At 48.7% G+C, this 24,919-nt stretch overlaps 2 protein-coding genes across 2 annotated transcripts; one reads left to right on the plus strand and one right to left on the minus strand.

Moving 5' to 3' along the window:
* Window positions 1-731: 731 nt before the first annotated feature.
* Window positions 732-12,792, minus strand: NAPB (NSF attachment protein beta). The gene is made up of 11 exons (XM_009560986.2): window positions 12,636-12,792; window positions 9,932-10,011; window positions 9,161-9,277; window positions 7,962-8,008; window positions 7,762-7,839; window positions 6,699-6,754; window positions 6,163-6,247; window positions 5,330-5,434; window positions 4,994-5,062; window positions 4,474-4,524; window positions 732-3,796 (listed from the first exon to the last, which is right to left on the minus strand). The coding sequence occupies exons 1-11, from the start codon at window positions 12,731-12,733 to the stop codon at window positions 3,692-3,694; spliced, it is 891 nt and encodes a 296-aa protein (XP_009559281.2). The 5' UTR covers window positions 12,734-12,792; the 3' UTR covers window positions 732-3,691.
* Window positions 12,793-15,986: 3,194 nt separating this feature from the next.
* Window positions 15,987-24,897, plus strand: LOC128851672 (uncharacterized). The gene is made up of 8 exons (XM_054062277.1): window positions 15,987-16,426; window positions 16,826-17,041; window positions 17,665-17,848; window positions 18,168-21,419; window positions 22,148-22,318; window positions 22,624-22,796; window positions 23,103-23,220; window positions 24,230-24,897. The coding sequence occupies exons 1-8, from the start codon at window positions 16,347-16,349 to the stop codon at window positions 24,482-24,484; spliced, it is 4,449 nt and encodes a 1,482-aa protein (XP_053918252.1). The 5' UTR covers window positions 15,987-16,346; the 3' UTR covers window positions 24,485-24,897.
* The last annotated feature ends 22 nt before the right edge of the window (window positions 24,898-24,919 follow it).

The following is a 24,919-nucleotide window of genomic DNA, read 5'->3' on the forward strand; positions in this document are numbered from 1 at the left end:
CTGTTTTTCTTTATTTTAATATTAATATAGTATTTCCACAGAAACTGTCTCAGCTGAAGCTGCGAGATAAACTTTGTGAAAGATTGCATTAGCATGAAGATAAGCACAATCAAGTCTTGTTAGGGCCCGTTCTAAGGCTTAGGGGTTGGCAAAGCAATAACAATATCCAAACTGTGGCACAGAGCTATTTTTGAACCTTTAAAGGGATCTCTGATATGTTAACATGGAATCATAACTTAATCTATAGAAAGGGAATTTTTTTAAAAGAGAACATTTCCAAGAGGTTATATTTGAAATATTTATTCAAGCACGATGTTCCTGTTGAAGCTCAGTATTCCCGATGACCAATGTAAAGAGTTTGTAGATATATTTAAAGTCTGAGCATTAGTACCTGTAGCCAGGGAAACATTTGTACTCCATGAATGTACGAAGTGAGTTACTTGTATGAACTGTTCTTATTAAAATATTGAAATATTAAGTCTAACCTTTCCAGTGACTTGATGATGGTAATCGAGTGTTTCTACACTTCCATGTAATGCACAGATTCCCTTCGCTGTGAATGGTGTGAATGCTAACTTGGCACTGCTGCAGGCCTGAAGCTGACAGAGAGCAACAGCACAGCACTATGGAAGCCTGAACTAGGCCTCACCACCTTCCCGCAGTCAGGATCAGTTTCTTGGAGCCCACCTAGTTAGGTGATAAGAAACACTCCTGAAAAAATAGGAAATGTGACATGTTGGGACATCCGCCTTTCCTACAGACAACACATTATACAATAGGCAATTAAATGGTGTAACAGTTGCTGTAAAATGGTCAGCCAGCATTTTCTGATAGGAGTATTTACCCTTAACATGTGCCTTCACATGTCAAAGTAACTGAACAGAAGCATAATGCATGCTGGCTTTTACCATCACACCCCATGGCTTTACGCTGGGCTCTGCCTTTAGCCTGCCTTTTGCATTTTCCAGGAAAGAACACGTATTGCTACTTACATTCATGATTTTCACTTTATTAATGTACAGATTCACACAAAACATTATATTCTCGCTAAGGCCATTTCATTAATAAGTTTTCATAGTACAGAGTTGTGTACTGGGAGGGGGGGAAATACAGCAGTGTGGCAGATTGTTATTTTGAAAGGGTCACAATTCAGCACTGATACACTACTGGAGGACATGCTGCAGCCTACTTCTACAGAACTAACATTGGTATTTTAATGCTATGACTCCAGAGCACAGTAACAGACCACACAACCCCATGGGTACGGTCTTCATCTCGTTACAACTGTGCATAATACCGACAGCTGGAAAAGCGAACATAAAAAGGCATAAAACACTCGCCTCAGTTCTGTGTGACGTTAGGAAAAGCAAACCTCTCAGCCTGTGCTTTGCCTCGACAGAGCTCCAACACTGTTGGATACAAGTCAAGACGAACCCGTCAATACGATGGGTCTTTGCTCACTAACGAAACACGTAAATTAAATAAAAACCTACTCCAACCCATAATTTTAAGACAGGTCTGTTCAGCAGCAGTTACATCTTTTGGCCCTCTCGTCCAAAATGAGATTGGATCTGAAGCTCATCTAACATCAGCTGCGAGGTTACCTACCTATCGTGCTAGCTGCGTCTTATGGCCAGTTCTGTCTCTGCCCAGTGGAAGTGGGATGAGCACGCAGAGGACTCTGGTAGAAGAATGGGACACCCTCAGAAAATGCCATTCGGTCCTTGTTCCTGATGAGCAGAGGCACGCACCTGTCTCTCAGAGCATCTCAGGCAGACACAGACCAGGACCACAAGCTAAAAAGAATGTGAAGTATTTCTTTGCCACACTTCTGGAAGGACAGACGCAGCACAGGGTGGTCCAAGTTAAGGTGATGGTTGTGTTACGGACAGAGGTTGATTGTGAGCAGCAGCTTTAAACACACCTCTGAGGAGCAAAGAAACTGAAGTTTCTTGGAAGAACGAGCATTGTCCATCGAGGCTTTTTTAATGCACTCACCTTGCCAGTTCTGCACAGCTTTTCTTCCTAGTTACAATCACAGACCGGCCTATGGAAAATGATCTGACTGACCAGATGAGTCAGAGGAAAAAGTCAGCATGTTTTTTGTTTTCTTTTTCATAAGCCAGTGGTAGACAGAAAATACCACTTTACTAAAACTCAGCCCCTTGGACCAAAAAGCCAAATTGTGTTCGGCTCAAATAAACATCTAGATTAAAAACAAACTGAAGAGAAGTGCAAAAGCCAGCATTTTGGCTGCCAGAATATGAGCAGAGACAATCGCTTCTTCAAAAAAACAAACAGGCAGAGTCCAAACTGGGCAGCGCTGCCCGCCCAAGCTGCCTACTGGGGGCTACTATGCTATTCCTGCCCCAGCCGTGGAAGAGGGCCCACTTAAACAGCAGTGGTGCCAAATAAAGCAATTAATTACTTTTTCATTCTTTACATGTCAGTAGTGCAGCTGAAAATCACCTCATTACAAAGAAATACTGAGTGACAACTCCCACCGACAAATTGCATAGTCTTCTAAGACCTACTTCATGGATACACATGGAATACTAGGTAGCTGAATCATCTCTAGTTAAACAAAGCATTGTGAAGAAGAGCCTTGGTTGCAGACATTTTAAATGTCTAAAATTACTGCAAGAATTTTTGATAGTGTCTACACCTTTTCAAAGCAAACTCGATTCACCTGTCACGCAGATAACCAACACATGGGTTCTGTGCAACATCAAGTCTCGGTCAACACCTTCGCACGTCACAAGAACGAGGCAGCTTCACCAGCAGCAGAGGGGTGAGAAACTAATGGGTATTGCCCAGCCCACACAAAAGACCTTTTAGGAGGAACGGCAGCAGGAGCTCAGGAAAATGAAGTTAGAAAAATAGATTATTACTCGGGTCAAGTCGTCTCAGGGTAAGAGGGATGGGATGCACCACAAAATAAAGTAAGTGGAAAAATAGATCCAAGAAAATATAGAAGAGCCTTACATTTTATATTTAGATCTGAAATATAAAATACACCATTAACTAGGCCTACTCGTGACAAACCGTCTGGAGGGCTGGTGCCAATCTAAGCAGTCTTGTCCCCACGCGTGCAATGCTTTCAGCACTAGGTCATCGTGTACTCGGTACCTATACATGCACACATGTATCGGTAAAAGATGTATAGACACACGCTTACTGCATATAAGTCACAAAGCTTTTCACTAGCACCGTTAAAAAAGCTCATTCAGTTAAAAAAAAAACGAAACCAAGTGTATTGGACAGAGGTCTATTAGGAACAGAAAACAGTAACAATACAGCAACAGATCAGGAGCGATTATTTGTACTGTACTGGCCTGGACAAAATATTTACATGCTGAAATCAATGGTACTGAGCCTTAAGACAGAACAGCAAGAAAAATTAGTAGTTAAAAGGGCAAACTTTGGGCTCATAGCTAATAAAACCAATAAAGTATTTCTGCCACAAGTGCTTTTTTTGCCTCAGAAAGATCTGCCCATGATACCCAGAGCATCGCTTCCCATCTACCCATGTTGTCACAACAAAGAGCAGGATACTAAAGAAATACACAAGTCATTGGATTTGTAAGCAACAAAATAAAGCTAGATATTGTATCACGTATCCCATAGTGGTCCTTGGCTGTAACACAACAACAGATTACTTAGGCTGCATGCCACAAATACCACGCACGATTCACTTCAGGTCCCCATCCCCTTCGCCTTGGATTGACTTTTTGATGCGAAGCAACATGGTTGTAAGCCACTGATCCAACCGCGATATTGAATCAAATTCTTTAACCTATTAGGGGGGGAAAAAAGGTTTACATTAAGATATTAGAAAGCAAATGAGACTGCTCTAAAGAAGTATTTTGCAGTTCTTCAAGTATGGTCTTTTAAAACTTCTACGGAAGAGGAGAGGAAGAGGAGAGGAAGAGGAGAGGAAGAGGAGAGGAAGAGGAGAGGAAGAGGAGAGGAAGAGGAGAGGAAGAGGAGAGGAAGAGGAGAGGAAGAGGAGAGGAAGAGGAGAGGAAGAGGAGAGGAAGAGGAGAGGAAGAGGAGAGGAAGAGGAGAGGAAGAGGAGAGGAAGAGGAGAGGAAGAGGAGAGAATATGATCTATCTATCCAAAAGCACACACAGCACTTCAAGACCCTGTCAAACACCAAAAGGGGCTGGAGCACAACCAGGCAGGATCCTCACTTAACTCCCAAAGATAAACTAGTAGTTTTACAGCATTAAATCTGGGACTCAGTGGAGCACAGACTGGAAGCAGCTCTGCTAACGTCCATTTCCTGCAGGATGTTCATGGCAGGACGGTGAAGCGGTGCCTGGTGTTTTGCCCCACTGGGCTCAGTCACAGCACTCAGAGCTCAGGCAACCAGTTACCTGACATTTAACAGTACACACACACTAAATAAAGATCAAAAAGTAACAATCCGCCACCCACAAGCACACCTTAGTGAATTTGTGACTACTTACTGCCTCGGTGTATGCCTCGCTGTTTTGCTCCTCATGGGCTTCCAGCAGTTTCTAGGAAAACACCATTAAATATTAGAAAACACTCCATTACTGTGTTTCCTCAGGGCCAATGTGCGGGTAGTTCATCCCTCAGAGCGAGGGGACCTCTGTGTCCGCACTGCAGGGCACCCAACAAGTCCAGCAGCGGCACAACCTCTTCAAACCATCTGCCACGAGCACAAGCATAGGTTGGTTCAGGGTTTTAATTTAGCTGGAATTGGAACAAACCCAATTTAAGTGCAGCTGCCCATTGAAAGGCAACATTGAAGTCATTAATAGAGACTGATTGGATCCAACGATGATTACACTCTTCTGCTGCAGCTACTTGTACGATCTGGTACAAACTCAATGCAAAGCCAGTCTGATCTTCTCTAAAATGTTGGAATAAATGATCAGATATACAGCAAGGTGAAAAAGCATCAAGTAACGAGCAGTACACATTTCCAAGCATGCCTGTTATTTCAATACTGGCTTTACTCACCTTCAATAGCTTGCACTCCCGTGAATCTGTGAACGCAGGGAACATTTCTTCATATTTCTCAAGTGCAAGCTGAAAGAGAGAAGATGGGAACCCTTACACTAGTTTCACACAAAACTACTTGCTTTTTATTTCATTTTTTTGCCTTCCCATCCTAAAGCCACACAGACAGCTTAGGAAAGTGTTCCCAGTAAATCCAGTTCAACACTACGGCACTTCAAGCTTCAGTCCGTGCAACAGCGACACAAATCCCCGTGCACGCAAGAACGTGTCTCAGCTGACAAAGACAGATAAAGATCGACACAGAAGGTTTGAGATAACTGCTCTGAGCCCACTGACCTTCGCATTCAGCTCATCCACAATGAAGTGGCACAGAGCAGCTTTGAAGAAATACTCTTTCGCGCTGTACTTGAGCAAAGGATTATCCATTGTGTTTGTTCCAACCTAGGCACAAAAAGATACTATTAGAGTTGGGAAATAAAACCACATCATTAAGAACTGAATCAAAAAGAGGACAGCTGATGAAAATGACACACAGAACCCTAATGCAAATAAAGACCACAGAAAAAAATTCCAGTGTTCGTACAGAAAGCAACTGGGAAGCCAGGCAGATTTTTAACTAAACCCAAGTGAAATCAGAGATTCGCAGGCAGCCACAAGCGAGCACCCGTGCAGCCAGTCCTCCCAGGGAGCCACTGCTCCAGTGCAGGGGTACCATGCTGGCACCTCAACACGCCCTGTCTGATGTAGAAAGCGAGTTGACTCAGTAAAAACCTGCTTCACTATTAACCCTCCAGAAGCACAAAAGCAGCACAGCCAGGATTCCAGGTAAATCCCTGGCACAAAAGCAGAGCAATCAAGTTTATAAATATAGGGGAAATTTTCTGCCAAACATATTTGTAAATAGAATCAAAGTGTAATTACAGATTTCCTTCCCCTTGCTTCCCCCAGCCTTTCTCTAGAAACACTACGATTTAAGGGAAAAAAATGCCTTTGGAAAGTTAAAGCAACTCTTAAAAACGAAGGAGCAAACGTCTCATAAGGACACAGTCAGCTCCAAAATAAGTAAGTGTAGGAGCTTCTAAGCCACAGCAACGTTGTGAAGCCAATACACTGACCCGCTTTTCATTTTCAAGATACCTTTCCCCATCAGACGAAGCACGCATTCTCACCTGTTCATAGATTTCTATCGCCTTCTGGTACTGCTCCAGCTGTGCAGCGTAGGCAGCCACCTTCAGCAGACACTTGTTGGCTGAGCTACAATCAATTATAGCATTAAAGTAATTAATTGTGTCCCAAGGGAAAAAAAAAAAATCCATACCCTGGTACCTCCCAGCACTACCTGTACTATTTAGCATAAATAAAAGTGCAACCAAAAAGCTGCAAATTAGGGGAGATTTCTTTCTAACAGGAAAAATTTAAACACACGGAAAGGCACAAAGACCTTCAGCATAACACAGACCTGGGGTCAGACACCGTTCAATCCCTCTGTGCATTCTCTGCACCCAAATCAGGCACCCCAAAACAGACAAGCCAGTGTGCAGGATGAAAAGCTTAAACAGAAATCTCTCCAAGCAGGACTTGGCCATCCCACCAAAGAATATTTCAGAAGAGGCAGGCGGGCAACATGTGCAGGCATGTGGGCCATGTAGGACAAATCCATGTCTCCACCCTTCCTTGTTGTGACCCTCTAATAAAGATCACTTGCCTGTTTGACTCCTCTCCTTTGTAATAGTCTGCAGCCTGCTCGTAGTGTGCAATCGCCTGAGGACAGAAACATCGCGCTTCAATGCCACTTCTGAAGTACCATTTTTGGTCAGACCAGCATCCAGTGACCGTATTCACAAAAGCTTTCCCATTCTGCGCACAAAGGGAGCAGCAGCATGGCACGCCACGGGGCTTCTGCTGAAGCAGGGCGCTGCTGCGCATCCCCTATGTGCTCACAACAGGAGGACACCCTTGGAAATCTGACCATGAACTTGTTAAGAGCCCCAAAGTCCAGAAGAGGTTTGATACAGATGACACTACTGAAGTTATGACTGCAACTGCTTATAATCACAGCGCTGCAAAGCTTCTGCCAGATTTGCCTCGATATAATAAACTGCTTAACAGAACAGTCCCAACAGAGCAGGGCTTGCTTTAAGTGGGGCCGCATGTGGAGAGGTAACACTGAAGTCATTGATAGAGACAGATCAGATCCAAGGAAGTGGAGCCGAGGAAGCAAATGTTTGTCTAGAAAACAATGTCTGGAAACCATAAACTTGGGTTCTGCAAACTTCAAGCAGATCTGCAGCCAGTTGAGCTGGTGCAGAATTCCTGTTCAGGGGCCTCAGTTATGGGAATGAGAGAGAGTCAGTGCTGAACAGTGACGTAGAAGTAACAGCAGCTTCCTTTGGGTGCACCAGAAAATACCTATAAAACTGCGCCACACCTTTCCCAAAGTGCTTTTTAGATGTGAAACACCACTTCAGTCATGAAAGTTTCTCACCTGGGCATTTTTGCCAGCCCTGCCATGCCGTTGCTCAGCAAAGGGGCACAAGAAAGAGCTGGGATTGCCCTGCAAGAGACCCATACTAGGAAAATCCTCACTCGCCTTGTTAACACTAACTTCAAGTTAAAGGTGACTGGCACCTACATAAAGAAGTCTGATGCCAGATGGGAGATGGGTTTTATTGGCCGCACTGAGCTCGGTGCTGCTCTGGCCAGGGAAGGAAATGCAGCAGCCACCGCAGCACCTGCAGAGCAGCACCAGCAGTGCCCGGCATCCTTACCTTTTCGATGTCTACCAGCTCAGCCTCGTAGATCTCTGCAATGGTGATGTGGTGCTTGGCCGCAATAGTGAATCGCCCCTAGAGAAGGCAGAGGTTGCACATGAGTCAGAGGCTCCCCTTCCAGCCAGTGCACACAGTATTTACTGAACTGCATCTCTTACAAGCACATCAGTCCACGAGCTGCCGGAGCAGCTTCTTACCATGTCAGTGTAGATATCGATAGCTGCATTTAAGCAGTTGATGGCCTCTGCAGCATGAGTGTTCAAGAAAAACAAGAGTCAGCCAGCACAACAGACTTCCCAGCCCAAGACCTCTCCCCACTCCAAAAATCAGATCCAGGTAACATTTCATCAGACCACAAACCAGCTGCTTCAATAAATACCTGCTCACACATGTATGCGTGTCTGGAACAACCAACATGGCATTTTTAACCCCAAGACCTACAGATGTAACATATCCCCTGCGTTTTTGCACCTGCAGATCTAATCCAGATTCACCCACCCTGAACAGCCTGCATCCCACCAAGAGCCTGCTGGTTCACCTGGGCAAAAACTCTCACACTGGAAGGCAACAGCCAGAAATTAGTATGGGCGAAATACAAATGACTCGTACCCAAGGTTGTCAGGCTGCATCTACAGAGCACAATTCAAAATGCCAATCTCATAAGTATATAGAGACTGCCATTTTCTAGGAAATTGGGGTGTTTTGTAATTATAAATAAAACAGTAGCACCAGCCCTAAGTCAGTTTCTTCAGCCCCCGGCATAGGAAGCCATCAGTAAGAGTGGTAGGCTGGTTGATTCCCTACTCAGCTATGGGGGGGGAATCAGAGGTCTTCCAGGAAACCACAACCCTGCTCTTTACAACCAGAATCAAAGAATACAAATCCTTTATCCTGACCCCACTAAAGGTCAGTCCAGCTTCCTCCCACCTCACCTCTGTTTCAATGAAACCCTGGGAGGATCCGGGGCTAAGGGCAGGGATCCCACTGTGATCCAGACCTGAGACCTGCTTTAAGTACGCCTTAAGAAGTGAGCGTGTCTCCAAAGCCAAATTAAACCGGGAAGGAAGCTACTGACAGCAGTGCTTCACAACCAACGCACTGCAAGACTACCAAAGCTCAGCGAAGGCTTTGGCACAGCCAAAGCACCGGAGAACACCTGGAGGAGATCACACCCCTACACGTACCAGTCTGCATGGCAGACCAAGACAATGCTGCCTAGTTCACATCATCTTAAGGACTGCTTTGGAGAAGTGGAGGAGGTGTTACAGCTTTCGAGTAGCCTGCAGTGAGGCTCTGCAGCCTTAGAGAGCCAGTGATTACTGAAAGCCTCAGCACACCACTTCCTCTGCCACTAAGCAGCTGTGCAAGAAGCAATCCCAGGTTTCACTCTCTTTACCTTGTGGGTCTGCTTTTTTGTAGGCGTTCCCGGCGTCCACAAAGCTAGTGGCTGAGTCGTGTTTGCTCTGCAGCTGCATGTGCAGCTTGGCCGCCTGACAGAACGCGTTTCCTGCGGCTACGAGAGAAATACATACCAACATCACGTAGTCCTCTAGCCCAACAACAAGCGTGATTGCCACAAAACAGCAAAGCACAAGTCACCACCCAGGACCCAGAGAGGCTGAGAGATGCAAGAACCCCAAACTGTTTGTGTCCAGGCACTGTTTGTCTACCGAGGGCTGACCTCATCCCCACGGAGAGCAGTGGGGGCACTACACCTGCACGCTCATCCTTGGCAGTGCATGTTCATCCTTGCTACACCCTGCATCTACTGGATCAACAAGGGCGATACCTTGGATCTCAAAATCCATTGGCATGATATTCTATCTCAAAGGTATTTCCTTGCAGGATAAGCAAACCCAGGGCAAGTCCCTTAAGCAGACTTCCCTGCAGAACTACAAGCTTTCATTTAAAAATGGTAAACCACACCCAGGATAATTTAACCTCAGGAACAGTCAGGTCACCCCCCTTTGCCCACCTTCCTAATACTTAAACCGTCACAGGGCAAAGCAGAGAAATTGCATCACCACAGGCACTATCCCCATGGAAACAGCCTGGGATGTAAAACTCCACCCCAATAACTTAGAGAAAGATGCTCAAGCACTCATGGGCCACCCCAGCATCAAGCCACCCTCTGTGCAGCTCCCCCAATAGCAGGGGCTGTACTCACCACTCCAGTTTTTGGCGATCTTGAACATGTTAGCAGCCCTGGTGTACATTTCGCAGGCCTCCTCCACCCTGGTGTTGCCCCTGAAACACAACGAGAGCACTCTGATACCTTGCTGGAATGAAATGTCACTCCCAAAACAGGGGCCAACAGCTGACATAGGGTATGGGATTTTGCAGCCCCATGTGCCTCCTTCCTCCACGCTTGATGAGGCCGACCATCCTAATTTCAAAATGTAGGGTGAACATCGTGCTTTTCAGAGAGGGGAAAGCCAGATTTGGGTGTAGCAGACCCAGCCCTTGCCAGACCCTTTTCCGGGGGGTGCCAGCTCACTATGAATGCAGGTTGGAGGTGGGGAGACATTCAGTTAGCACCTAACGGAAGCCCCCAGACCCTGCTGCGAACAGAGCTGGCAGGCACTAAATAACCAAGTTCTTGCTAGAAAGGGGAGGCAGAGTTTTTCATTGCATGAAGCAGAGGGGAAACCCACTCTTGAAATGTCATCTTAGGGGTCTTGCACAGTCCCAAAGATTTTGAAGCCTGGAGCAAGCCCCCATCTGCTCTTTGACTCCAGTCCCACCTTTTTCCGGCAGGAGCAGCCAGCTCACAAGTGTCTCAAGAGACACTCAGCAAAAAAACCTGCAAAAAGCAAACTCTAGTACCCAACAAATGACTGCATCATTTAGGGAACATAAAGCAAATAAGAAATTAGGAGATGCAAGACAACTTGCTGCTTGCATAACAAACAAGCATGTGCTCTCCAGCCCCCACAAATAAACCTCATCAGACCAAGCCCCAGCACGCTGGTGGCTTTTCACCTCTGCATCTTCTGGCAGGAAATGCAAGTGCGGGAACAACTCAACACAAGTCTGACTGATGGGGTTTAGTAGCATAACTCAGCTCCCCAACCTGGATTATTATTGATTAATTTATCTTGAGAGAGAAGTTAAATATTATGTTAATTAAATGCAGATTTCTTCATGCACTTACACCTGCAAACTCGGTTCTGCCCTCTACAGCACAGAGTCCCGTTGACCCTAGAAAGGGCTGGAGAATGGGAGGTGACAACATTTGTTATTGCCAGGGCTTCTTTCCTTTCCTGCTTCTGGCAGCCGACCACATTTCATTTCTAAGCACAGGCGGGTTTTTTGGATTGCTCTTCTTTGCCCTTGAAAGCCGCCTTTTGCGTGAACTAAAGCCAAAGGAGGCAGCGCAAGGTAACACTACACCCTGTGAGGAATCCAAAACGGGGCAGCTTGCAGCCCTTTTAGTCTCAAAAAATAAAAATGAAAAGCACTTGTGCAAGCTAATGGAGCTCTTCAGGAAAAAGCCCAGCTGTCAATAACGTTTTTGGCTGGGCGTTCAGCAGCCTGGGCAGCCTTTTTCACCAGGAGGATGCTGAGAGCAAAGGCACCCACCACCCTTTTTTGCTTCCATTTTAAAAGCAATTTTTTCTTGCATCTATTTTTAGCCCAGGAAAATGAGAAATTTGTCTCTCAAAATCTCTGCCGGTTCACTCTAAGGATTTTCAGCAATTTGCTGCCCGGATTACGCCCCTGGAGCACGCTCTGACCAATTAATCTGCCAGAGGCCGGAGAGGAATTTATTTTTAAAACTTCTGCCTTTTGGACTCAGATCCTCGATTTTTCCAGGCTGTTGTTTAGAAACATTGAGGCCTCCATGAGAAGCATCGCTCCGTAAATGCTCTTTTCTGAAAAATTAAGGAAAAAATAGCCAAGATAGAGGTGGCCAAACCTGCCACCCTTCCAGGCACAGCTCCTGCAGTAATATCTACTTTTGAACATACAAATGCGATAAAAATGAAACTCTACCATTATCTGGGAATATTGCTCCTCCCCAGCAACCCCATCCCTCTGGAGGGGCTCCACACCATGGGCTGGGCGCTGTGAGGGGACCACGGCTCTGCGGGGCAGAAAAGCATCTGTAAAACCCTGAGCCTGGTCAGAATCCCCTCTAAGCCGCAACAAAACCTCAAGGAGGGTGGAGGGCTTCGAGCCTCCCCACTGGCAGCACTGGCAGCTGCCCGAGGATGCTTCCTGGGATAATGGGAGAGGCAAGCCCTCAGCAGGGTGAATCCTGGTGACGCGGCAGCCGTGAGAGGATTAGCAGCAGCAAGTCCCCACCGGGATAAAGTCGGGATGAGCGCAGCCGCTGTGGACATGGGGGGAGGACACACACACACACACACAGAGGCACCCCGAGCCGCAGAGGCCGAGCGAGCTCATCAAAACAGACACTCTGAGCTGCAGAGGCCGAACGAGCTCATCACACACACACACACACCCCTCGAGCTGCAGAGGCCGAGCGAGCTCATCACACACACACATCCGGAGCTGCAGAGGCCGAGTGAGCTCATCAAAACAGACACCCTGAGCTGCAGAGGCTGAGCGAGCTCATCACATACACACACACCCCCGAGCTGCAGAGGCCGAGCGAGCTCGTCACACATACACATCCGGAGCTGCAGAGGCCGAGTGAACTCATCGCACATACACCTCGAGCTGCAGAGGCCGAGCGAGCTCATCGCACGGCACAGCGCCGTGGGGGCTGTGTCCCCCCTCTCCCCGTGCCCTGCCCCAGCCCAGCCGCTGCAGAGGCCAAGGGAGACCCTCGCCCACGCTGCGGGCACTGCACACCCGCACCCCCTCCCTTCTGCGCTCCTTCACGCTGCCCCCGCCCCGCTCACCCGAAGAGCCCCCGCAGGAAGGAGTGGGAGCCCTTCACTCGCTTCTCGGCCTCCGCCATCAGCTGCACGGCCTCCCGCTCCTTCCCCGTGCTGTCCATCGCGGCGAGCCTCCCTCCTCCTCCTCCTCCTCCTCCTCCTGCGCTGCGCGGCGGGAGCGCGCACGGGGCGGGGCGCGGGCACGCTGCAGGATGCGTGATCCGGTTGCCCGGTGCTAAAGCATCCCGAGAGCTGCGGGAACAGCCGGAATCGATCGGCTCCTGCGTCTTCCCATCAAGGAGAGGGCTGCGCAAGGAGGAGAGGCTGAAGCTGCTGTGCCAACAAAAGTGCTGGTAACCCTCTGAATTCCAAAAGGCATTTTAGGACCTTCCTGGAAAAATGCGTCCCCATTGGCGAATCAGCCTAGAATAAGGAGTTATTAAAATCACAGAACAACCCGAGTTGGAAAGGACCCACAAGGATCATCGAATCCAACTCCTGTCACAGCACAGCGCAACCCCAACATCCACACTGTGTGTCTGAGAGCGGTGTCCAAATGCTACTGGAATATTGTCAGGCTTGGTGCTAAGACCACTTCCCTGGGGAGCTGTTCCAGTGCTCCACCACCCTCTGGGTGAAGAACCTTTTCCTGATATCCAACCTAAATCTCCCTGGCACATCTTCCTGCCATTCCCTCAGGTCCTATCATTGGTCACCAGAGAGGAGATCAGCTCCTGCTTCTTCTCCTCTCCTTGTGAGAAAGCACAAGACTGCCATGAGGTCCCCCTCAGTCTCCTCCAGGCTGAACAGACCAAGTGACTTTAGCCACTCATCATACAGCTTCCCATCTAGACCCTTCACCAACTTTGTGGCCTCCTCTGGACACTCTCCAGTAGCTTTAGATCCTTTTTATACTGTGGCACTCAAAACTGCACCCAGTATCCCAGGTGGGGCCACACCAGTGTGGAGCAAAACAGATCCATCCCCTCCCTCAACCGGCTGGCAATGCCATGCTAGATGCCCGCAAGGACACGGTTCCTCTTGGCTACCAGGGCGCTGCTGGCTCATGTTCCACTTGCCATCAACCAAAACTCCCAGATCCCTTTCCACCGGGCTGTTCTCCAGCCCCTCACTCCCCAGTCTGTATGGACATCCAGGGTTGCCATGTCCCAGGTGTAAAACCCAACATTGCCCTTGTTAAATTACATATGGTTGATGTTGCCAACATTTTAACAATGCTTCATTCTCTATTCCAGTTAAACTGCAATCTGCATTTACTATTGTAACAGACAGCATTTATCTCCCAGACTTTTTTATAATATACAATACTGAAGGCATTTTTGTCACTAGACAAAAAGGATGACACTGAGCAGTACTTACCACTGTTATTGTCAGTCCTACCAACATGAGCAAATCGGGGCAGGATCCAGCTCCAGACATCCACGAGGAGCACAGGTTGCTAACAGATCTCAGTCAGGCTAAATTCTTACTGCTCCGCAGCCAAAGCACCCATTCCCATGCTTGCCCCACGTACAGAGCGTGCCACAAAGAAGAAAAAGTGAATTTATCCCAACCTGAAGGTCTTTTTTTTTGCAGCTTTGATTCCGCTTTCATTTACATCACTGTCTGAGTTTCCACAATGTGGAAAGGTGTCCCTACCTATGGCAGGGGGGTTGGAGCTGGATGGTCTTTAAGGTCCCTTCCAACCCAAACCACTCTATGATTCTGTTTCTGTTCTATGGCAAAGAGCTGCAAATACAAAAATGGTTAAACTAGCAAAGCTGCTCAGAGTCACACAATAGTTTCTACAAGGCCCTTCTCCAATGCCTTGAAGGAACCGGCGAAGAAAGGTTTACCTGATCCAGCCTGTTAGAGGGCAGTGGAGGCGATGTGTATCCTGCAGTGACGTGGTTGCAGGGAGACACTGGGAGTTCCCAGTGTGCCCTGACATCCAGCCTGGGAACAGGCACTGTGGGAAGGACAAGAGAAGGACTTGGTGTCCCAGGAGCAGAACTGGGATGTTCCCAGAGAGCAGTTGCAGGGCTGCAGCTGGCTGCCTCTTCCTGACCCTCAGGGAGTGCCAGGTACTGGAAGAGACTTCTAACTTCAGCTTGGGCTCATAAATCCCTGCAGCTGGGCAAACAGCCTAAGGGAGATAGTTTGGTTTGATTTGATTTAATAGAAAGCAGCTTACGGTTTGCCCAGTTTTGAGAGAAGATGAGAATTTAACACGCACACCCCAGTTCCATATGTAGCCCAGCACCTAGCAACATCCTCTGCAATAACCACACTCCTTTCCCAATTTTCAGGTATAAAAAATGTCTGTGTGCTGGAGAGCTGACCCTGCCGCCTGCCCAACATTCTCCCAGCTGAAGGTCCATCTGGAGAAGCTGCTAGAAAACCTGCCTATCGTCAGGGGATCCGGAGACATCATCTACATCAACACCAGCCTGCCTGAGGAGAGCCCAGACTCCACCCAGGATTCGGGCTTTCCCCAGGCGGACTCTGATTTGGACCCTACGGATGTTGCCAAGCCCTGGTCTCCCTGAGAGATGATTATGTGATTCTGTGATACTCTACATTAAGCAAAAGGATACAGAAAAAATCAGAATAGGCAGAAAATGTGCTTGGTTTTCTCTCTCACTTCCATTTGTGTCCTACCCTCCCAATTATCCAAGCACACAGCTGAGCCCTCCTTCATCATGGAATGGTTTGACTCAGAAGGGATCTCAATACTCATCCACAGTTCCAACCCTCCTGCCATGGGCAGGGACACCTTCCACTGAATCAGGTTGCTCAGAACCTCATCCAGCCTGGCCTTGAACACCTCCAGGGATGGGGCAGCCACGACTTCTCTGGGCAACCTGTGCCAGTGCCTGACCACCCTCACAGGAAAACATTTATTCCTAATATTTAATTTAAATCTACAGGGCTTACAAACTTCACACAGCAGGAAAGGAGAAGGCAGGAATCACTCTGGTTTTACCCTGTAAAGCTGTACCAGCTTCACATCGTAACTGAAGGCCAAACGGCCCAGGCCCAGTGAGGGATGCTCGCTGGCCAAAGCCAGAGCCTGGGTCTCAGACGGGAGCCCCTCCAGGTGCCTTCACTCCTCAAACAGCCCCATATTTCCTCAGGTTTTTAGGGCAATAGCGGTGTGTCCCCAGACACAGCCCCCTTGCCCCTCCCCGCCCCCAACTCGGGAGGCAGGGAGCGCATCCACAGTGCGAGGATTAAGGGACTGGAAGGACCAGGACTAAGCCGTGCAGACAGCTGGCCGAGGCAGATCAGCCGCCCTGGGCTGCGGGGTTCCGGCCTGCGGCTGTGGCTGATGCCTGACTACAGCTCCCAGCGTGCCCACGGCGGGCGCCCGCCATGGCATCACACCTCGCACAGGCAGCCTGCGGCCCCTCCAGCCATCCCCAGGAATGAGGCGGTATCCTGGCCCCCGGACAACTCCCTGGTCCCCAAAGAGCAGGGGGATCTGCAGGGAACCCCACAGAGGTGCCAGCTGCCAGCACACACACACACACACACACGCCCCGCACCCCATACACACCGGCAGCAGGCGCTCGCCTTCCACCGTGTCCACCGCAGGGACCAGTGATGGTAATCAAGGTGTAATTAATCCCCCCCACCGCCTGCCGTGCATTCATATCCCTGCCCGGGAGCTGTGTGCGTGAACACAGGCCCGTGGTGGCACAGGAGCCTCCATATTCCCCCTCTGACAGACAGATGCAGGGAGGAAACGTCACTGTCACCATCATCCATGAGGAACAGCCTGCAACCCTGTTCTCAGCACCGTCTGTGCCTGGGTAAGGAAATATTTGGGCTTACACCCATAAGGAACAGCCTATGACCCCGTCCCTAGCACCATCCGTGCCTGGGTAAGGAAATATTTGGGCTTACATCAGGATGGGAGCCAAGCGGATGTGAAAATGGGACCGTGGGTTGGTTCTGGTGCATTCCCAAGGTATGGCCATGTCTGGGTGCTGAGCAAAGCCAGGCTGCAGAGCTGAGGGTCAGTGCTGGGAAAACTGGGGCAAAGGCCCACTGCTGGGGAAACACAGGTCGCAGGGCTGAAAGTAACTAAACCCTGTCACGTTTCCAAAGCCAGAAGCTGCCATCTAAATCCATGGTCGCTATTAAAAATGATAATGGTCACAGGTTGCAAAGGATCCCAAATAATCCCAGGTTTTGTTCCCCCTTTCCAGGCAAGATGCAATGGAGCCTCTTTATCTCTATGACCTTGGGCTCCCAACGGAAAACAAAACTATTCAAAGGATCCTCTGTCCCATGGCTGTGCAGCTCTGCCATCTAATCCTCGCCCTGGAACGGGAAGATGGGATGTGTCAGGCCTTTCCCAATTTAGGGGAGAATGTGGAAAAATTAGCCAAAGCCACAGAAGTATTTGCTTCTGTTGCAAGAAGGTGGGTTTGCTGGGTGTCTCCCTGACAGATTTGGGGGCTGAGAAGGAGGAGGAAGGAATAGCAAATAAACTTGCAGAGAGCCTGCCTCTCCTGCCTGGTGCTGTCTGCCTGCATCCCACTAGAGACGGTGGGAATGTGAGGAGCAAGGGATGGGGAACATGAGGGAGGCTGAAAGGAATAGGATTAGGAAGGGAAAAGGAGAGATGGGACGAAGCAAGGATATGTGCTTGGAAGGGATGGGGCAAAGTAAGTAAAACCTCAACAAGCAATGTTTAAGCTAAACACATCTTAAAGGAATAGTTGGACAACGGACCAAATGCTTCAGTGAATTTACTGAGTGCTTCCATAAACCAAAGCCCAAATCTCCAGATGAGGCACTCGCCACTGGGTTATTTTGCTGTTACAGTTAAGGCCCTGGTAGACAGCAGACACCTGATCATACAGTGAACTGCAGCCACTGCAGAAGGCTCTGAAACAGCTATTTTTAGCAAATAAAGCTAAAATCAACTCAAGCCCAGTAAAGTTCTGGTGTGGGTAATTGTGATAAAGCCAAAGACCAGTACCTGCTGTCTGGCAAGGCTCACACAACAGTGAAGAGCTGAGCACAGCGGTTTCCATTCCAGGTTGGCCGAGGAGTCTGGCGATGAGATGTTCAAGGAGGAGATGCATGGTGCAGCTGAGTCCCTCGTCCTAGCAGGGAGGTGCGTGCTGCTGGCAGGCTGCAAGCTCCAGGTACACCCGGACAACCCTAGCCACAGGGAGAAGCTGGCTGCATCAGCAAAGAGAATCGTAACAGAGACAGGGAAGGTAATGCAGAGGGGAACAGTGCCAGAGTGCAGAGGAGGAGGTCAGGCTAGGACACAGTAATGGGTCAGGGTGCAGCTGTAGGAGGGACAAGAGCTGCCCACCACCAGGAGATGGGCTGGGGCTTGGGTGAAGATCTGGTTGGAGCAGTGGTTGTTCCTTCACTGTGTGTTCACTAGGGCAGCTCTGCTGACCAAAATCCAGCTCTTATCCCTGCAAGGACTGGGATGTCACCTTGTCTGCACAAGGGAAGAAACAGTGAACAGGGATTATTGAGCCTTAGCCACCCTGACTCGTTTTTCTGCCATTTTTTTCTGGTTAGATCCTTCAGATCAAAGATGCTGCTGGGGCGAGGAGGATAACTCAGGCTGCCAGCTGGCTTTTGGATTGCTTGAGCATGCTGCAGGATGCAGGGGACATGCCAGGACTGCTGGCTGCTTTCCGGGCCTTTTCTGAGGCTTTGCTTCTGCTGAGCAATCTGACAATGAAGCGCCTCGAGGAACTCGGAGATTGTCCTCGACAGAAGAGCTTGGCCCAAACTTTGCAGCTCCTTCAGAAGTGCATTCCTGTGCTTCATCGAGCCAAGCACAGTGATATTAAACACTCCTGGGATCAGCAAGTTAACCTCTCCAAAGACTATGCTTTCCAGCTGACGGAGAGGACCATCAAAGAGCTCACTTCCCTGCTCGTTCACAATATGGGCAGCAAGGAGCCACAGGACAGAAATGGAACCTTCTCTCAGCACATGAGCAAGCTGCTGGGTCTCCTCTCTCATCCAGACCCAGTGCACCTCTCCGACAGTGAGTTCAGTGCTCATGTGGAAGTGGTCATTTTCTACTGCTTGCTTCTAGCAGACTCATCCAGGCCAGATCTGAAGCTGGACCTGGTAAAACACTGCTGGGCTCTCCTACAGCTGAGGAAAAGCATCTGCAGCTATGTAAGCCATCAGGAAAGATATCCAGGGCAAAGCTGGGGAGAAAGCAGCCTAGAGAAGGAATGTCACGCCATGAAAGAAGAAGTGGAGGCTCTCAATCAGGCAGTGCTCACAGCTACTCTGTGCCAAATCCTCAACACCTTCTTTGAGGGTAAGGAACCCCTGAGGCAGTTAGTTGAAGAGGCCCTTAACCTTGCTGGTACAGGCTGTCCTGCAGCAGGACAAGGAGGACTTTTAAAGAAGCTTCAGCCCCTAACTGCCACCTTCTTCACGCACGCGCAGAAGATGCTCAGAGCAGCAGACTTTGTTCTGGCCAGGTGTACCAAAACCCAAACAGCTAGAGAAATCAGAGAGTGGGTGGAGTATTTGAAGAGGCTTCTTGCCAGTCTCCCTCCACTGCTTACAGAAATGAGCAAAAATACAGCCCAGGTGAGAGCTGCTGAGCAGTTGCAGTCCTTGTACCACATGTGGGCTGGAACAACAGAAAGCCTGTTGTGGTGTTTCGAGGAGATGGTCAGCATGCATGAATTCCTTAAGCTGTCCATCCAGGAAATGGGCAAGCACAGGGAATGGTGTGAAAAGGCCCTGGAAAGTCAGGACTCTGAAAGGCTCTCTTGGCATGCAACTCACCTCACCAGTTGGGCTCAGTGGGTGGTTGAAGCTACCACTAGGTACGTGGACAGAGCTACAGACCCCATTTTCAGGAATGGCTTGCTGGTTTGGCTTGAGCAACTGGCCAGCTGCACTCTTCAGCTGAAAACAGTCACAAGCCTTTGTCTAGACAGACTCTCCTGTCTCCAAACTAGGGATGTGTTTTCAAAGACAGTGAGCTGCCTGATGGATGCTGCTTACCATGTCCAAGGTGGGCTGGATGGGTCCAACCATCCAGATATCCTCAGCCCTCTCCGGGAACAAGTACGAAACACTGGCATTGCAAAGGGGCTTGAACTCAGCCCATCAGGTGCTGGGCTAAAAACCATTATGGATGAGGCTGCATTGCAAGAAGACATCTCAGCTCGTCCATCTTCACAACCAGGTAACTTATACCCGGATGTTGTTCCAAAGAGAGGAAATACGCACCCTGTCATTACAGCTCTCCTAGCAGCAACAAGATCTCACAATATGGCAGCTGTCAATGCTGCTTGCTCCGCCTTGCTTGAACTCTCCAATGGCTGTATCGATGCGGCAAAGGAAGCGCTGCCTGTTGCCGAGTTTCCCGAGACAGAGACACTGGGGCAGTATCAGATGATGGTATTACTGACACCACGTGTTATTAGCCTGGCCAGGGAAACAGCCCCAGAGCAGCTTCATCTTCCAAGTAGACTTCTCCAAATGGCACTCATGCTCTCAGAAAGGATCTGTGAGACTGAAAAGTGCCTGGCAGCTGTGGCCGGCTCTTGGTACAGTCTGTCTCAGCAAGTGTTTGGCTTTATCTTGTCCGCTGACTTTCTGAGAGGCAAACAGGCTTTGGACGAGACCATGATGAGTTTAGCAGGAGCAGTTCAGTTAGCAGGAGACATTGCAAACATGACCTCTAGTAACGGAAATCCCATTTCCTCTGATGTCTGGGAGAGCTTTCTACAAGTCCAAGCCAAGTTTTCACATGCTCAGATGAACACCAAAGTGTTACTTGAGAAAGCAATGTCCTTTGACAGCTCCTGCGGAGTGGAAAAGGCCATCCTAGAGCTGCATTGTGTCCAGTGGGCTGTCAGCATGAGTGTCCTGCTGGGCGCTGTGGATCAATTCATAGGAAGGGATGCTCTGTTCCTGAGGGAGCTGAGGAGTGCCGTGAAGAACAAGCTTTGCTCACAGGGCCTCTTGGCTGCTGTGTCTGAGAACTCCCTGAGGCTGCAGGAGGCTGCCCTGCTCTCGTACTTGGCCTGCCCTGAGGAGCATGGTTGCAGTGAAATCCTAGTGCTCAGGGAGGAGATAAAGGTACTAATGGAAGCACTGCTGGATGCCTCCAATACCCTCTTGGCCTCCCCACTGTCTGCTGCCAGCTTGTATAGTCGCTTTGAGCTCCTGCAGAGAGACTTAGCCCTCAGGGCCAAGGCATTATTGCTCCACCTGGAGAAGGTCAATACCAAACACCTACAGGTCATCCGAGATGTCATTGGACCAGCCCTGTCCCCCCTCTCTCAAAAGGACAGGGAGAGAAGCAAACAGGCCTTTGAAGAGAAGGCCAGTCAACTAATGGCCAGTGTTCAGTGGGTCAAAACCACCCTCCAAGACATTCTGGAGGCCAGTGCTCAACTGCAGTTGCAGGCAAGCCTGCTCTCCACTGCAGACCACCTCCTCGTCCTCACATCTGAAGCAGTGGGCAGTGCCAGTCAGCTTTTCCAGAGCTGCTGGGACAAACGGTATCTCCACCTAGAGAGCATTGTCTGGTACTGGTCAGCAAAGGCACACTACCTCATCACGCAGCTCCAGGCTGTCCAAGGCATCAGTGGACATGTTCTGCAGCTCATCAGACAACACCTGGAGAATGATGGGAACCAGTGCTCCCCAACACAATGCACCAGCACAGCCAAGCTTTTTCCAGCCCAAGAGCTTGATGCTCTGAGCCACACCAAGTCATCAGAAACTTGCCCTAGCAGGAGTGGACAAGGAAGTGGAGCTGCCAGAGAGGCATGTGAAACGGTACAGTAGCTTTTTCCTCCACCAACCCTTACTGCAGGGTGATGGTCAGGGCTGTCAGTCCTTCCTGTTACTCACACTATGGAGCATTAAGATAAGGGAAGTTGGCAGGGACCTCTGGAGATCAATAGTCCAACCCCTGGCTACCTTTAAAGTTGGATCAGGTTGCTGGCTGCCCTACTCGTCTGAGTTCTGGATATCTGATCTGACGGACAATCTTGCATAAATAAACCCATCTCCAAAATGCTTCTTCTGAGGCACAAAGGGCTGTACTGCTCTCCCTCCCCTAAAACACTACCTTTCTCTGCTCAGCCTCTCTCCTCCCCACAAGCACCCTTTGGGAGTACCTGCAACTCCACCACTCCCACAATAACTGCTATTGGCTGTTAGGAGCTGGCAAAGGCTTCAGCAACACAATACAGATCACTCAGAGAGTGGTTTAGAGCACTTAATCGTACCTCTCAACCGCAGGCACTGTCTGACAGCTACCACCCATCTAGAGACAACTCCTGGGGATGGTGGCACAGGGCACTGGGATTTGATAGCGCTGCTATGGGTGATGACAGGGGAGAGAATAGCCGGTTGGGAAGGTAGAGCAGATCCAATAAGGTGGCAAGCAGCATTTCTTTCTCCTTTACTCACCAAAAACTGCTTCAGAAACACACAGGCAGAGATTTCTCTGCATCAGTGTGTCTGCAGACTTCAAATCTGTTTGCTCATTGTCTTGGCAGCACTGTGACGGTCCTCGCAGTGTCTCCCTTGCCAGCAGCCCTGGGAAGCATGAGAGAGGAGACAGTGGCACGTGGCAGAGTGGCTCCAGCAAGATATCCCAGGTCATCAAGGACATGGCAACAAGGATGCTTCACATGACACAGTTCCTGAGGAAAAAGGGCCCCATCATGGTATGGAGTGTTTCACTCCCTCCACCCCAGCATATTTTTTTCCTCAAGAGCCCAGTCAAAGCCAGCAACAAGGCTGCCCAGTGCCTGCTGGAACGCCTGCATTACCCTACTTGTGTAAGAGTGGCACCAGCTATATTCATGCAAAGCATTATAAATTACTTCCTCCTGATCAAATGTGAACATGGCATTCAGTCCTATCCTTGTTTCAGAATATATCTGGGCTTCCTGTGCCCCCCCGCCTTACAGGAAAAGTGGTCTTCGTTCTCCTTTTTTCCCAAAACACATTTATTTCTATCTTATTTTAGAGCAAGGACCAGCTTGTCGACTGTGCAAAGCAAATTGCTTCTGATGGGCAGGTGTTCGTTAAATTTGGCCACATCATTGCGAAACACTGCCTGGACAACAGGTGCTCCACAGAGCTGCTGTGCGCCACAGAGCAGACCCACACCATCAGCAGCCAGCTCGGCATTGTGGCCAGGTGAGTTGCTGGGGTCAAGGGCAATCTCTCCCAAAGCCGGTGGCCCAATTCAGATACGTGCATGGTGGTCTCCAGAGGTCCTTGTTAGATCAGGGTGTTCAGATACAATTCAGAGGGCTCCCACTCTTCTTCCTAATGCTGTAAACAGCCCTTTTCTCACCTGGCTTACCTGCTTTAATGGAAACCTGCTCTGCTGGTGCAGGGGACAATATTCTGGGTTTGGGATAACCAACATAGTTCTGACCACACAGGGGAGGCACACTGTCTAATGCTCTTCCAGCAAAATCCTTTAAAATGTCTTTTAAGGGTAAAAGCAGTCACTGCAGAGAGCAAGTCCTCCTCTGAGCTGCTCGTGAGCAACGCACAGAACCTAATTCAAGCAGTTCTGCATGTTCTGAAGGCAGCTGAGGCAGCGTGTATCAAAGTAAGTTAAAGCTGACGGCATCAAATAAGGTGCCATTTTGCAAGGTGAGTCCATGCTGTGGGGAGATCCTACAACCAAGTCTGGTTATGGGAGGTGGGAGCTGGCTGACGTGGAGTCAACCCCTCTGTTGACTCCAGCTGGGGTTAAACATTCTTACTGCAATGTTGTTATTTTATGCCTTTTTGATTTGTTTCCAAAGCCCACTACACATCTTTCCAAGCATTGAGTCTGCTCTGTCACTGCTACCAACTCTGATATCATCTTTATCTGGGCCATTTCCCATTTCATTTTTGGGTAGGAGAGCAGGAGCATCTCACTGGATGCCTTTATTTGGAAATAGTCCGTGTCAGTCTTAGCCTTTGTGTTAGCTCGAGATGAGCTTTGATCGAAGCTCCCAATAGCTTCCCTTGCAGCTGTGAATTACAGCTGATTGATTCCTCTGTACATAGTTTGTGAGAGCAGACTTTCTCTGAAAGCACTCAGAAAACAAGTGCCAATACAATCAGACTCCCATTGATGCAGTTTTTCATCTGCACTAGCCTCCTAGATAATCCTACAACTTCTGCTGAGCTTGAGCATGTCTTTTGGAGAGACACATATTTTTTATTAGAATCCTGTTTGATGAACAATCAGCCACAAGGATGGAAAAGCCTCTCCTGTGGGTAAATGTCCACACTGTTAAAAACTTATTATATATGTCTATTTTTTACTTTGATGATGTCAGTCAGAATTAACTAACTATTCTTTACAAAGTCTTTTATGGGCTGGCTTTTTCCCTTTTCAAAAGTTTATTGATAAGCTGGGAAATAACTACACTGCATTCCTTTTATCTCTCTGTAAGCAGGCTTTTAAGAAGTTTTAAGCATTTTAAGCATTTTCTAAGCATTAACAGGTACAGATGCCACATTGGAAACACACATTAATACATTTAGACTTATATATAATTTAAGATATTTTAAACAAGTTTGTGTACAACAATATATTAAAGCATGCAAATATTGTCTAATAGGGTTTGCAACAGCCTCTGCCTGACCCTGAAGAAGAGGAAGTAGCTGCTTTTTGCATGTGCTGGAGGAAAAACCTGTTGTGGCATAGAGCCAAGAAGTCTTTGAACTCAGACAGGGATGAATTAGGGCTCCGAAAGACTCAGGCAAGGGCTGAACCCTCCCTGACAGCTATGATGCAAGAACAATCACCTCAGACCAATACCCCCAGGCATCAAAAAACTATTAAAGGACACACAGTTACGGACAGCCACCTGTAAAAACAGGAAGGGACTTCTGCTGGAGGGGAACTGCATTGCTAACTGGCCTAGAAGAAACAATGTACTCCTGACACTCCTGCCAGCTCACGTGTCTTCTGCTGGAGCTGCTCTTGCAGGAGGACTGGAAGTGCAAGGCGTGAAATGGCTTTTGTGCGCTGGTCGCTCCTCCTGCGGCAAATTCCACCCTGCAGAGACACTGCTTCCTTCTGGCAACTGAATGTAGAGAATAAAATTATGCCACATGCTAGTGTATTTGCTAAGAAGCCTCTCATCCAGGTGGCATGTGAATTTCAGCAGTAAGATGTGATATGAAGCCACAGAGGACACAGGAGTTGGTGAAGAACTTTAAGACCCAGTTAAAGGGAAAACAGAGGTTTTCCTGTTCTGTAAAACATCACTCACTGATCTTTTTTTACCTGGCATGGGAGTCACTCT

The sequence above is a fragment of the Cuculus canorus genome, chromosome 3 (assembly GCF_017976375.1).
Source record: "Cuculus canorus isolate bCucCan1 chromosome 3, bCucCan1.pri, whole genome shotgun sequence".
Classification (NCBI taxonomy): domain Eukaryota; kingdom Metazoa; phylum Chordata; class Aves; order Cuculiformes; family Cuculidae; genus Cuculus; species Cuculus canorus.

Bases quoted from the DNA above. Each gene is read 5' to 3' on its own strand.
- LOC128851672 (XM_054062277.1), top strand. From the start codon at position 16,347: ATGCAGGGAGGAAACGTCACTGTCACCATCATCCATGAGGAACAGCCT. The intron at 22,319-22,623 runs GTATGGAGTGTT...ATCTTATTTTAG, and splicing joins GGAAAAAGGGCCCCATCATG to AGCAAGGACCAGCTTGTCGA. The intron at 23,221-24,229 runs GTAAGTTAAAGC...ATTGTCTAATAG, and splicing joins CTGAGGCAGCGTGTATCAAA to GGTTTGCAACAGCCTCTGCC.
- NAPB (XM_009560986.2), bottom strand. From the start codon at position 12,733: ATGGACAGCACGGGGAAGGAGCGGGAGGCCGTGCAGCTGATGGCGGAG. The intron at 5,435-6,162 runs GTGAGAATGCGT...TTTTGTGCCTAG, and splicing joins CGATAGAAATCTATGAACAG to GTTGGAACAAACACAATGGA. The intron at 5,063-5,329 runs GTCAGTGGGCTC...TCTCTCTTTCAG, and splicing joins TGGATGAGCTGAATGCGAAG to CTTGCACTTGAGAAATATGA.